General features: G+C 46.3%; 1 protein-coding gene across 1 annotated transcript; it reads right to left on the bottom strand.

Annotated features, from left to right (window-relative positions):
- Window positions 1-1,484: 1,484 nt before the first annotated feature.
- On the bottom strand, window positions 1,485-14,732 carry LOC306787371 (interferon-induced very large GTPase 1-like; the record flags this gene model as incomplete). The annotated part of the gene is given in 4 exon segments (XM_079282490.1): window positions 1,485-4,888; window positions 13,171-13,173; window positions 13,176-14,628; window positions 14,724-14,732. Coding segments are annotated over 4 exon segments (4,869 nt in total).
- Window positions 14,733-15,049: the final 317 nt, after the last annotated feature.

Here is a 15,049-nt window from a genome sequence, read left to right as displayed (position 1 = left end):
GTTATGAAGGGCTCAGTCTAATCTAGCAAACACACAATTGATAATAATAATATATTCATACAGTCAAAGATGACAACCCACGTTAGTAGGTTTATTGTTGTTTTCTGAGATTTAATGATGCTAGAAATACAAGAAATGAACGCCTCCCAGTTCCATGGCCCCGACAACCAGTCATGTTGCAGTTTACATCCATGTCTGTTTAAAATGGCATCACTTCCATTATTTTATGTTATTAGACATTTGTGTGAAATTGTCATATTTAGCTCATGGATACTTGAGTTAAGGCCAAAGACGCATTTTGTGACCACCGAATTGACATCAAAATCTGATCAGTTCATCCTTGTGTTCCTGGGATGTATAAATTCATGATAAAGGAGATGACATACAGACAATCCAAAAATATAATGCCTCTGGCCATGACTGTGGCTGGTGTTGAAGCATAAAAACCTTGAAAACATACACTACAGTATCAGAAATAAATGCACTGTAGTCTTTGGCAGACTTAAAGGAGTAAATGTATCATAAACACTAAAAACCTGGTATTTCAGTAGATATGAAGAAGTTATTTTTAATTGAAACATGACAGGTTAAACTCAACAGATTTCTTCTCAATGACTTAATTTGTTTAAATCAGTTTACATCACTCTTGGATGTCAGAATAGGATACAGTAAGTTTCTAAATAAAAACAACAAAACGTATACTTGTGTGGAAATAATAACCAATCGGTTGAAGTGAGATAGAAATAACAAAACTTAACACTTTAAATACTTCATAAACATAAAGCATCCTTCATCAGTTATGTTTGAAATATTCTTTTAGAAGTTGTCATGGCAAACAGAAAACCTGATACTTCTTCAGGCTTTTACAGTTTCACAACAGTCACTCTTTGGTTCTACTTCACTTTGCAACATCATTATGTTTTGGCAGCTACAAGCACATGAGCATCTTAACAAAACAATTCCCACAACAAAACTTCCGCCATGCAAAAATACAAACATACAATACTCATGACAGGATTTTCAGTTGCAAATCCAAGACATGAATCATGCAGGTTAACAAAGAAATGTCTTCCGTTAGATATTGATAAAATATCTCAACTCTTTCCTCAACTTTTACTTTATGAAAACAATTTTCATTTACAGAAATTTTCACAGACCAACTTTGTAGATGAGTCATTGACTTGAAATTAATATTATATCTTGATGTTTGTGTGACTCACTAAATTCTCCATATTACTATTGTTCTTGTGCACTCTTTTGTTTTAAGCGTTAGTTTGCATAAAGTAATCTGATTCCTGTGAACCAGCCTAATCACGTGTAGTTTGTAATGATTCATTGACAAATTTATTATTCACACAACTTCTCCCGTCAATGGAGAGATAATCAAACGTCAATGAATGTTGTTTTATAGGAATCTGATGAATGAATAATCATGTGAAAACCAGTATCATGGTTTTCAGCTGGGTTGTGGTTGTATTGGCAAATCACGGATTGAACATTTCATCCAAACTTTGAATAGCTTGTTCCTTAGAGTGTGTTTTCCACTCGCTGGGAATTTGACCATAGCCCTGGAATTTTAATCCATAGTGGTCTTCCAGTTCCTTCTCAAATCGACTCACAAACCATTTCCAATATTCCAGCTTTGACCCATCAGGGGTAATTGCCCAGTTAGAAAAGTTTGGGCCAGCTTTTCGGTACATTTTATAGGGAATGACCACTTCTGAATCATGGCTAGGGTAGAAACTTCCATCACTTGCAATACTTGTTGTGCAGAACTCAATATACAGATTTACGGTGTTTCTTAAGTGCCATCCAATAACTGCCGCAGATCGATGAAAAGGCACGCTGTGGTCCTCATTGTGATCATTCACGGTGTTGGTGCAAACAGCTGCACAGAATGGACACTTTACCCAGCAGCAGTCACACAGCTGATCGATGAGGATTTCATCAGGCTTCATCCTGAATTTCTTCATGTTATGCAGTGGGAGGTTGCTCAACTCCTCTATGATGGATACAAGACCTTTATCTATCTCTTCTTTGAGGAAGTCAAAACTGTTCAAGTCACTGAAGTTTTGACAACTGATGGTATTGAATGTTAGCTTATCTTTTAGCAAACTGGAAAATTCCTCCATCCACATGTCTGGGTCTCCTGTGTGGGTTTTGACTTTCTTTGTTGCTTCATATAAAGCTTGACGAACAAGCGTGTTGATGTCGTCAACATTTTTCTTGAGTATAGTCTGCGCTGTCTCTTTTCCCTTTCCTGTAGAAATGTATTTCTCTACTTCTTCTCTTATATATGTCTCTACTTGCTTCCTTGGGTGATGGATGTAGGTGATAAAACCACCAAAGTCCTCTTTCTCTGCCAGTGACTTCAACACATGGTTCTCCAAGTTCGACCTGTTCCCATTGAATGCTGGGAAATTGCACCTCATCTCTGTCGCGAGATCAATGGCAGTGTTGTTACAGACTGCCTCGACAGTGGAACTCTTCAGCTTGTCACAGATCAGTTGTCCAAGCACAACAGCAGATGAGCTTCCTTTGCAGAAGCTTCTGAAAATGTTGTAATAATCCATTTTCTTGCTTTCTACATAAGAGTGTGCATCATTGTTCCCTTTGAATGTCATGTGGGACTCTGAAAGCCATTTCCGTGCTCTGTCAAATACATACAGCAAGAGATCAACTGTGAACTCCTTCTTTAGAGCATATTTCCTCTTTGATTCAAACTCTGACACCGTTTGTTTTACATTGTTGGCCACTCCTTGCAAGTAAGTTAGGCTGTAGCCTCTTGTAGCCACAGGTTTGCTCTTAATTGCATCAAGGGACTGTTTTTCAACATCGCCAATGAGGGATCTGATCAGTTCCTGTTCTTCATGTGATAAACCACTCTTTGATGTACGTTGTTTCATATGTTGTGTTGAGTCAGATACAAACATTCTTTTCAAAGACCCCCACAGAGATGACATGAAATGACTTCCTTGCCCTTTTGTGTTTTCTCTGTTATCATCTTGAGATTGTTGGCTTGTGTCTGAGAGGTCGTGGTGCTTGGTCAGAGATACATATTGAGCGTAATCACCAACCTCTGCTATTTTTTTGTATTTGCCACTGCTTTTGGATTCATGTATGAGAGACCATTCAATACCAAGCTCCAGGAGGACAGTTGATTGATCTTCTTCACAGTTGATGTCCTTAATAGGTTTTATACCTGCAGTTAGTTCTTTAACCAAGCCACTCCAAACAGAGTTGAACTGCTTTTTAAGTTCCTTTTCATCTTTTGCCTTGTCCTTTAACTGATGAGCGAGTTCTTTGCTCTTTTGTAGCAGCTTGTTCTCAAACAATGTCTTCTTATCATCAAGCTTTTTACAAGCATTTTTCTGCTGGATGACTTCGTCCAGTTTTCTTTGAACTTCTCTCAATAGTTCATTCTGAAACTCCTTGATTTTGCTTTCAAATCGGCCTCGCCACTGAACCAACATGTCTCTGTCATCATCAAAGTATGTTTCCATTGCTTTTTTGATTCCATCATAGGTTTTGTTCGATTCTTGATGAAGATGATTGAGCTCGACCTTGTGAAGTTTTCCATTTTGAATTTTGGTATGAAGTTCGTTCTCAATGTTCAACATGTTGCTCCTCAGGGTCCAGGTCCAGTTCCCATACTGGACCTCAAGTTTTCTGTACACTGCAATTTCAAGTGTGTTTTTGAAACTGAAAACAAATTGCTCGTTCATCAGGGCATTCCACAGGTCCTGAATTTTGCTTTTGAACTGCGAGAGAGTGATCCCAGCAGACTGTTTAGCTTTAGAGAGGATGGTGGTCTTCAGCTCTTGAACGCATTCACTATAACCTGGATTTGGAGGAGCCATCGGTGGACTTCCCTCCCAAAGCTGGGCAAAGTATTTCACATCTTTCTGCACATCAAATGCAATGACATCACTGAAGCACTCGGCATCACAAACCTCCTCTTTGGCTGCTAGTTGGGCCATCTTGTCCAGTTTTTCTAGCAGCCGTCTCTTTCCATCCATGTTTTTCTCTGCAGCACCAATATCTGTAACATTCTGGTGAACAAACACACAACTTGGATAAAGTTTAATTTTCTTCATCCTCATGAAAGCCTGAACAACAATCTGCAGAATATCTTGCATCTCAGCTGGATTCTCTCCAAAGATGTTGATCAGCGTCATGTTTCCCAGACCAACAACAAATGTTGCCAGTTCATTGTCGTGGTGAAGAGTGGCTTTACCTTCCAACTCAAGAGCACGCAGTCCTTCAGTGTCCACCACTATTACATAGTCAAACTCAAAGTCTTTCTTGATCTCCTCTGACACTTCGACCAGCTGCATGAAGGCACCCTTGGTGCACCTGCCAGCACTCACTGCAAACTGTAACCCAAACATGGCATTCAGCATTGTTGATTTTCCACTGCTTTGTACGCCCAACACTGACAAAACAAAGACTCTCTTGTCACCCAGTTTCTTGATGACTTCATCTAAAAGACCAGAGATCCATGTTAAAGGTACATGACCTGCATCACCATCCATCAGCTCCATTGGGTGTCCTGATATCATCAGCTCTGCAGCCAGCTCGGGGTATTTAGACCAGTCAGTCTGTCCCCTCTTTGGTTGTTTCTGCAGAGATGCATGAGCTTCATAGATCTGTCCCATTTCTCTGAAGATGTGCTCCAAGCCAAAAGTTGCTGACTGTAGTTGTGTTGATATTTCATCAAGATCAGTTTGCTTTTTTTTTTGCAGATCAGATTTGTCATGCTTCTTCTTCAAGGCCAAGAGCTCAGCCCACTTTTTATCATAGATTTGGAGAATTGAAACGAGGTCGTCTGTGGAGAGGGCATCTGTTAAGATCTGAGTCCATTTCAAGAAATAATCTTTTTCTGTTGCTGATGTAGCAGAAGGGAGCATCGGTGTCCCTTTAATTACCGGGCCAATCGCAGTGGGCGGGCATCGCATAAATGCGCCAGGGATCCCCTCTGCTCCCTCCTGACGTCAAACGCGTGTCCCGCTTCCGGTTTGCTGGACATCCGCCGCTGTGCAGACTATCTCTGGGCTCCCCTCGTCCTGCACAGGTGATTCACCTGCGGAGCTGTCGGTGAGTCTCGATTGGGTCCTGATTTAAATATACTCGTGTTCTGTTAGTGACAGTGCTTTGCTTGTATAGCTGCCGGTAGCTACGCTACATGCCCTCCTCCCCCCTTCTGGAGCCGACGCACATTGCCTGATCGGTAAGGTGATTTTATTCTGTTAGTTTATACACTTTGTGTTAATTATCCTTTTATTAATTTTTTGCTATCCCGTATTACAGGGGACTTTTGGTTGGGTTCAAGCGGAACGCCGCCAGAGCTGCGGCTACAGCTAACCCTGCGTAAATTAAGGACGCTGCTGTTTTGTGTACCGGTGTTTTGTCTATGGCCTTGGTTCAACTAACTGCGTTGGCCTACGGGATTGGTGTACTCTGACCGGCGCTGTGTCGCCTACCAGAGTCTGACGCTGCTGTTATCAGCACTGCGCCCCTGTCTTGTGCTGTTGTTAGCAGCACCCTTGTTTTAATGAACCACCTCTTTTTAGCCTGAGCCATTCACTTCTTGTATTCTGACCAACGGATGTGAAGGCCCACTTTAGCTTTTAGTGTGTCTAGATTGGGTTACTGATCACCCCCCGTGGCTGATCAGCCAACCCGAACTATTGTTGTTGTTTTCCTTTTTGCTTATTTTTGTTTTGTTTCCTTTCTTAAGAACCAGAGCCTTTTTATAATTGTGTTCTTTGTCCGAGTAGGAGCTGCTAAGCCAAGGTGGTGGGGTTGGTGCTTCCAGGTGGTGGTGTCTCCCTTTGTGTGCTGTGTCGTTTGGTGTGCCCCGGGTTGAGACCCTCACGTGTGGTTGTGTGTGTGAGTGTTGTGTACACGGGTGATCGGGGTGCCTCCTCTTTCGGGATCCTCACCTGCGCTGGTCCACCTCGCCACTGGTAAGCCGCAGTCCTCCTCTTTTTAAATGTATAACGGCTCTCTTAGATTTCGTGTATAAACTGTAAACAGTGCATTGTGTAGCAGAATAAAGATAATTTTGTATTGGAACCACGTCTCCTGCTCATTTGTATAATGAACCTGAGTGTCTTTGGTACCCTGATACAGATCAGGGGAAAGTGAATCTCTAGGTGCAACTCCTAGGGTGGCGTTGTTGTGCGCTGATAAAACAGTTAGTCCACGTTTCGCCACATTTGGCGTTGTTGGCAGGGTCTACTTTTTGAAAGCAGAGACGTGTGTTCCATTTTTTTCTTTGTTTCCTTGAGTAAATGTTATTTGGTGTATTGTGTGTTTAATTGTGTACTTTTTATTTATTGGTGAAAGCAAAACAGCAGCTGGTTCTTTGGGTTTCTGAATGTAGCGGGTTCTGGTAAGGTGTTCAGCTAGCCTATTTTAAATTTTTTTCCTTCCCTTCAGTGCTACTCCACCCCAGTATAGAGTCCTCCATCCCTGACCAATTTGTAGTGATGGCGGAAGATCTGCAAGAGTTGAGGGACTTAATTGCCCAGTTGACAGCAGATAATGTGAGACTACGCCAGGAACAGGCTTCCACCCTCCCTGGCTCTAGTGATATGCTCTCTACTTCTGTGCCACCTAATGCTCCTGTCACTACCAGTGCTCCTGTCACAGAGAGGCTAGTGTTCATGCCCCGAGACAGGAAATGCCCTATGTTTAGAGGACGGTCAGGTATAGGGTTGAATGAGTGGATTGAGGAGGTGCAGGCATGTATGAGGGCACGAAGGTTATCGAATTCCGATCAGGCATTCTTTTTATTTGATCACTTAGAAGGAGAGGCACGGGAGGAAATAAAATTTCGCTCTAGTGCAGAACGAGGGGATCCAGACCAAATAATTGCTGCGTTACAGGAGGTGTACGGGTGCTTCGAGTCATATGTAGCCTTACAGGAGGCCTTCTTTTCTAGACGACAACAAGATGGCGAGACCCTACAAGAGTTCTCCCTCGCCTTGATGAGCAGTATGGAGGCTGTAAAACAGCGCGCGCCTAGCGAGATGCTAAATGCTGAAGTGTTGTTGCGAGACCAATTTGTGGAGCACGTTCTAGATGGTGCACTCCGCCGTGGCTTAAAACAGTTTGTCCGTGGGAAGCCGACCGCAACTTTGCTTGACGTCAGGGGGGAGGCAATTAGGTGGGAACAGGAGGGTTTGCCAGGTAGCATGAGAGGCCGAAGTCACTCTGTTCCCTCTGTCCTTGGTACACAGTACGGCATTCATGGTGGTTCTCCGGGGATGGTTAACTCACCCCAGCTGCCCGAGATGCTTGAAATGTTGAAGAAGCAGCAACAACAGCTAGATCAACTTACTCAAAGCATTGCTCTGTTACAGAACTCCCAACCGCGCAATCGTGCACCTCGTCAGGGCCCCATCATATGCAGGCGCTGTCAACAGCCTGGTCACTTTGCCAGAGAGTGCGACGGGTTTCGCATCCCTCCCCACCCTCCATCCTCGCAGGCCCCGCCACCATCTGGTAGGCAGCCCTATTCAGCTCAGGCTTCGGAAAACTAGCACCCACCGGACTGCAGAGCCACAGTTCGGTTGGGCCCTCGGTTGGCTCCGGGTTTGTTTTGTGTGGTGCGGCGGACGCCTCAAAGTTGATGTCCTCGTGTCCACATGTTGATGTGGACATGGGTGGAATTAAGGTGCCTTGCTTGGTGGATACAGGATCCATGGTGTCTACTGTCACAGAGAGCTTCTTCCTCCAGCACTTCGAGCCGTGGGGTCAAGAACGACTCCAATCTTGTCACTGGCTGGAGCTTAGAGCCGCTAATGGGTTGCCCATTCCCTACATTGGTTACCTGGAGCTAGATGTGGGGCTGTGTGACAAATTGATGCCACGCTGTGGTGTGTTAGTCGTAAAGGAGCCCCCGGGTGATTTGTCCCGTTCGGTGTCTGGCGTGTTGGGGATGAATGTGATTCGCAGGTGCTACAGAGAGCTCTTTGGGCAGTATGGCCAAGCTTTGTTTGACTTTCCCCCAGTATCTGGGGCACCAGAGTCTCTCGTGCAGGCGCTGCAAAAGTGCCATCGTGCCAGTGTGCAGGCCCCGTTGGGCGCTGCAGGAAAAGTGAAGATCCGGGGTAAGAAGGCTTGTCGTATCCCAGGTGGCATGATGCAGGTAGTGGCGGCTACATGTGCTGAGCAGTACTCTGGTGCCACTGTGTTGTTCGAACCCTCTGACACTGGCTTACCTGCTGGATTGCTTGCGTCACCTGCCTTGGTCCGTGTGATAGGGGGCACAGCCTACATACCGATTGTTAATGTAGGCTCCACTGATGTGTTGCTTTATCCCCGCACAATTGTGGGCACCTTGGATACTGTGAATGTTGTCAGTCTGCCCACAGGAGTTACAGAGAGGTCATCTAGTGTAGCCACAGTGGCATCTCAGTCTGTTGGTCCAACGGTGGATGAACAGCTGGAGGCCATTGACCTGTCTTCACTGTCCGCTGAAGAGAAGGATCAGGTGAGGTCCCTTCTTGGGAAGTACTCCTCAGTATTCTCTGCTTACGAGGGGGATTTGGGTTGTACCAACTTGATGGCGCATGACATTCCGCTCTTGGATGACATTCCTGTAAGACAACGCTACAGGCGTATCCCTCCATCAGAGTACGAGGTAGTAAAAGAGCACATCAATCAGCTACTGGAAACGCAGGTAATCAGGGAGAGTAGCAGTCCCTATGCTTCCCCCATCGTTCTGGTAAGGAAGAAGGATGGTAGTCTGCGCCTGTGCGTTGACTACCGACAACTTAACAGCAAGACCAGAAAGGATGCGTTTCCTTTACCACGTATCGAGGAATCCCTGGATTCACTGACAGGTGCTCGCTGGTTTTCCACCATGGATCTGGCCAGTGGGTACAACCAGGTCCCAATGGCTGAGAAAGACAGATCCAAGACAGCATTTTGCACCCCATTTGGTTTGTTTGAGTGGAACCGCATGCCCTTTGGGCTCTGCAACGCCCCCAGCACCTTCCAGAGGTTAATGCAGCGCCTATTCGGGGACCAACAGTGCCAGTCACTACTTCTCTACCTTGACGACATTGTGGTTTTCTCTTCCTCAGTAGAACAGCATCTGGAGAGACTGGAGGTGGTGCTGGGTCGGCTTCAGCAGGAGGGTCTTAAGGCGAAACTCTCCAAATGTGCATTTTTCCAGCAGGAAGTGCATTACTTGGGTCATGTCATCTCGGACAAGGGTGTCTCCACCGATCCGAGCAAGATCGAGGTGGTGGCTAACTGGCAGCCGCCTTCTACAGTAGCTGAGTTGCGGTCTTTTCTGGGGTTTGCCAGCTATTATCGTCGCTTTGTGGAGGGCTTTGCCAAGCTGGCAGCCCCTCTCCATAAGCTGGTAGCCGAGCTAGGAGGCACCAAGGCCAGAAGGAGGGCAGGGTCAGACGTTCTTGAGAAGTGGACAGAGGAGTGCCAGCGTAGCTTTGGTGCGTTAAAAGCCAAACTCACCACTGCACCTGTCCTGGCCTATGCTGACTTCTCCTTGCCCTTCATTCTGGAGGTGGACGCAAGTTTTGGCGGGCTAGGCGCGGTGCTCTCACAGGAGCACGGAGGTAAAGTTAGACCGATAGCATACGCCAGTCGAGGTCTGAGACCCACTGAGCGCAATATGTCGAACTATAGCTCGATGAAACTCGAGTTCTTGGCCCTTAAGTGGGCCATGACCGAGAAATTCAGGGAGTATTTGCTGGGCCAAAAGTGCCTTGTTTACACCGACAACAATCCATTGAGCCACTTGTCTTCTGCTAAACTGGGTGCGACCGAACAGCGGTGGGCGGCCCAACTTGCATCCTTTGACTTTGAGTTAAAGTACAGGTCAGGGAAAAGCAATCGGAACGCTGACGCCCTTTCCCGGCAGCATCCACCAGGTGAGCAGCACATGGAAGCCATGGTCCCTGGCACCTTGCTTCCGGAACCGTTACAGCGAGCATTGCAGTTGGGGAAGATTGAGGCAACCCAGGCTGCGGTCACGGTCTTGCCTAATCGCACACTGTCTGACATCTGTTCTCTCCAGCAGGCTGACCCAGTTATCCAGGCGGTCTCGTTGTTCTGGAGACAGAAGCAGCGTCCTAACCATGAGGAGCGGAAACATTTATCTCAGCCCGCCTTGGTGCTGCTCCGACAATGGGACCGCCTGGTTGATCAGAACGGGGTCCTTTGTCGTCGGATCTTCCGCCCTGATGGTGCAGCAGCAACGTTCCAACTGCTGCTGCCGGCTGTCTTAAAGAACGAGGTTCTAACAGGGGTTCATCAGGAGCACGGTCATCAAGGTGTGGAGAGAACGTTGGAGCTCTTGCGAGCTCGCTGCTACTGGCCAGGTATGTCTTCTGAGGTGGCAGACTGGTGTCAGACCTGTGAAAGATGCCAAGTGGCCAAAGACACCCAGCCAGCTACTCGTAGCTACTTGGGGCATTTATTGGCTTCCCGTCCTAATGAGATTGTAGCCATTGACTATACTGTGTTGGAACCTGCCCATAATGGATTGGAAAATGTTCTGGTGATGACAGATGTTTTCAGTAAATATACACTGGCTATTCCCACCCGTGATCAACGTGCCTCTACAGTGGCACAGGTTTTGGTCGCAGAGTGGTTTTTCAAGTTTGGTGTTCCTGCCCGTATACACTCAGACCAGGGCCGCAACTTTGAAAGTTCCCTGATCCAGCAGCTGTGTGGTCTTTACGGCATTGGAAAGTCTCGCACCACCGCCTACCATCCGGCCGGTAATGGGCAATGTGAGCGGTTCAATAGAACTCTCCACAACTTGCTGCGCACACTACCCGTCTCTCGAAAGAGAGATTGGAATTCTTGCCTGCCACAGGTCCTATACTGTTATAACACCACTCCCCATCAGGCCACTGGTGAATCCCCCTTCTTCCTCATGTTTGGTCAAGAACCCAGGCTGCCGGTCGATTTCCTGCTGGGCAGAGTTCAGGATCCGGTGGAGGGAAAAGTCCACGAGTGGATCCAGGAGCACCGGACTCGGCTGCAGGTAGCCTTTGAGGGAGTTAGGGAGAGGTTGAGGTTGGCGGCCGAGCGTCGCAAAAGAAACTATGACCAGCATGTTCGAATTGCGCCTTTGAGGAAAGGTCAATTGGTATTGTTGAGGGATTTTAGTGTGAGGGGACGTCATAAAATCCAGGATCTGTGGTGTCCTGTGGTGCATAGAGTCCTGAAGGCACCTAAGGATGGTGGCCCAGTTTACACCATTGCACCGGTGGATGACCACAGTAAGATCAAGCAAGTCCATCGGAACCGGCTAAAAGCCGTGGTTGGAGCTGACTCCCCAGGTCGTGGCTCCACCAGTAGCCCATGTTCCATGGATGTGCCACTCTCTGAGGACGAGTCCTCATCCGATGGTGATCTGTTGATGCTGCAGCAGCAGGAATGTCTTCGAGCAACCCCTATCTTGACATCTGCTAGACCAACTGCAGCGACACCAACCACCTTGGGGCTGCTACACCCACCATTCGACCCGGTGTCCGCTGTGCCAGACCCCGTAGTGGCTCCCGCTATCGTGAGGACGAATAAACCATCTGCCTCCTGGGCTGGCCCACTATCCAGTCCACATGATGGTGGTGATGTGGCCGTACGTCGGACCATACGGTCAACTGCTGGTCAGCATTCTAATGTGCACCATCTTCCCAGAGCAGTGGAGAGAATCACAGACAGGCCTGCACCTCCCCCTGGTCCGGTGTCTAATGCAATGTTTGCTGTGTTCAGGCCCTGGAGTTAGTTCAAACTAAGTTTAGCCTTGTCTGTTCCATCGTCGGGGCGGCGATGCAAGAAGGAGGGGTAGAATGTAGCAGAAGGGAGCATCGGTGTCCCTTTAATTACCGGGCCAATCGCAGTGGGCGGGCATCGCATAAATGCGCCAGGGATCCCCTCTGCTCCCTCCTGACGTCAAACGCGTGTCCCGCTTCCGGTTTGCTGGACATCCGCCGCTGTGCAGACTATCTCTGGGCTCCCCTCGTCCTGCACAGGTGATTCACCTGCGGAGCTGTCGGTGAGTCTCGATTGGGTCCTGATTTAAATATACTCGTGTTCTGTTAGTGACAGTGCTTTGCTTGTATAGCTGCCGGTAGCTACGCTACATGCCCTCCTCCCCCCTTCTGGAGCCGACGCACATTGCCTGATCGGTAAGGTGATTTTATTCTGTTAGTTTATACACTTTGTGTTAATTATCCTTTTATTAATTTTTTGCTATCCCGTATTACAGGGGACTTTTGGTTGGGTTCAAGCGGAACGCCGCCAGAGCTGCGGCTACAGCTAACCCTGCGTAAATTAAGGACGCTGCTGTTTTGTGTACCGGTGTTTTGTCTATGGCCTTGGTTCAACTAACTGCGTTGGCCTACGGGATTGGTGTACTCTGACCGGCGCTGTGTCGCCTACCAGAGTCTGACGCTGCTGTTATCAGCACTGCGCCCCTGTCTTGTGCTGTTGTTAGCAGCACCCTTGTTTTAATGAACCACCTCTTTTTAGCCTGAGCCATTCACTTCTTGTATTCTGACCAACGGATGTGAAGGCCCACTTTAGCTTTTAGTGTGTCTAGATTGGGTTACTGATCACCCCCCGTGGCTGATCAGCCAACCCGAACTATTGTTGTTGTTTTCCTTTTTGCTTATTTTTGTTTTGTTTCCTTTCTTAAGAACCAGAGCCTTTTTATAATTGTGTTCTTTGTCCGAGTAGGAGCTGCTAAGCCAAGGTGGTGGGGTTGGTGCTTCCAGGTGGTGGTGTCTCCCTTTGTGTGCTGTGTCGTTTGGTGTGCCCCGGGTTGAGACCCTCACGTGTGGTTGTGTGTGTGAGTGTTGTGTACACGGGTGATCGGGGTGCCTCCTCTTTCGGGATCCTCACCTGCGCTGGTCCACCTCGCCACTGGTAAGCCGCAGTCCTCCTCTTTTTAAATGTATAACGGCTCTCTTAGATTTCGTGTATAAACTGTAAACAGTGCATTGTGTAGCAGAATAAAGATAATTTTGTATTGGAACCACGTCTCCTGCTCATTTGTATAATGAACCTGAGTGTCTTTGGTACCCTGATACAGATCAGGGGAAAGTGAATCTCTAGGTGCAACTCCTAGGGTGGCGTTGTTGTGCGCTGATAAAACAGTTAGTCCACGTTTCGCCACACTGACAAAGATGAGAGGCTTTCAATGAACAACTCCATTGGTTTACTACTGGAAACTTTGCATTGTTCTTCTCGTATTTGCATCAGTTTCCATTGCTTTATACATTTCTCATCCTCAATGTTTCCTTTGAGGTGATACAGTTCTTTGTTGATTTTGCACCATTCATGCCACAGTTGGCCTTGACAAGGGAGATATTTATCTTTGATCTTTGAAACCTCCATCCCCTGAAGCAAGTTCACAATTTTCATTGCAGCATATTTCCCTTTTTGGCAGACTTTGTCGTCTTCATCCACTTTGACTCCAGAAACTTCCGCCATGGATTCAAGCTGGAAGGTTTCATGTGGTCCAGACAAAATCTTTCCAATGATTTTTTTCAGTTCTTCAGAAACCTTTGACTGGCTTTTGTCGTTTAAACCCATTTTGTATTTTCCCTTTTTCATCTGGACAGCACCACCATCGCTGTCAGCAATGAGAATAATGAGAGGCTTTGGAGACTTGAGAAGGGCTGAGATCACTGCACTGTTTTTATCACCTTGTTCCAGAGTTGGTACAAGTACAACATTGACTGAAGATTTGTCAGTCAGTATGTCACGTTGTTTTACAAGCGACAGAGCGTCACCATGAAGATTACAGAAGGCAATGCAGTCAGTGAAGGCATCACTGGGTTTTCCAGCAGGGCAGTACCAGGCAATCTCTGCCACACCATCCATCAGATGGCGAGACTTTGTACTACCTGGGCAGTTTCTGTGGAAGAAGGTTTTGTGACGATCGTTGATCAAAGTGTTCATCAGCTCAGATTTAGACAGAGATGGTGAACCCAGGCGGAGAAATGACACCATGGGTGTCTCAGCTTTGCAGATGGGCATACTCTTCATGGTGACAATGTTTGAATTATCTTTCATTTCAGTTATCTTCCATGTTTTTCTTATTTGTCTGAATGTCCACAGAGGACAGTCAATATCCATTGTTACTGGGTCAGGAACAAGCAACGGTAAGGCGTACTGACATTGTGATAGCTTCGTAATCATGTTTTGCTTAAAAAAGCTGTCTGAGCAGTGAAATACTGCCATTTGAACATCCATTGGATGCACGTGAGTCTTGAGATTTGATTGATCAGAGTCTACATTGGTGCTGTAAAGAGCATCAAGGTCATCGTCTTCAGTGTCATCAGTATCAAACTCTTCAACAGGGTTTAAGTGGCTCACCTCAGGACTGTCTTGTGTTACAGGAATATATCTGGCTCTGTAGTCTAACATCATCAACTTCTGAATAAAAGTATGAGCTACATCTTTCTCGGATGTGTCATGGTCCTGTTTCACAGCTGGACCTACTTTGAAAAAATCTGCTGGTGACAACTTCTGTTGATGTTTGTCTGGAAGCTGAAGTCTGTCAAGCAGTGCTTCAGTTTCTCTTTGATATTGTTTCTTCCTGTCGATCCCCTCAGAAATCTCCAGTGACTTCTGTAAATAAGTAATTTAGCACGTATTGTATGTAGAAAATTATAATCACATTGGGATATTAAGTAAATGAAAATATTAAATTTGGAGTTTCTTACCTTATCCATGTTTCCACTCATATCCTTATTACCTGCCATAGAATAATGGACTGAATCATAAGATAATCAAGCATAAGACAAGCAATGCACTTTAAAACTAATACGTTTTTCTCTGTTTTGATAATGTTCACTGTAAGCAATTTTGTATGTTATTGACCTTTTCCTGTAATGGTAATATTCATTAAAATGTTACCTTTCTCAGTGGCAGCAGATTGTACAGGCATGAATTCAGATTCTCCTCCCACAGTTGTGTTGCCATCATTCTTTGAGTGTTTAACATCAGCAGGTCGTTTCACTGGATCACACTAAGAAAACAAATCATTTAA

Source organism: Melanostigma gelatinosum, assembly GCF_949748355.1.
Source record: "Melanostigma gelatinosum genome assembly, chromosome: 13".
Classification (NCBI taxonomy): Eukaryota; Metazoa; Chordata; class Actinopteri; order Perciformes; family Zoarcidae; genus Melanostigma; species Melanostigma gelatinosum.
The sequence above is the reverse complement of the archived record's forward strand: the minus strand, read 5'-3'. Positions and strand labels throughout refer to the sequence as shown.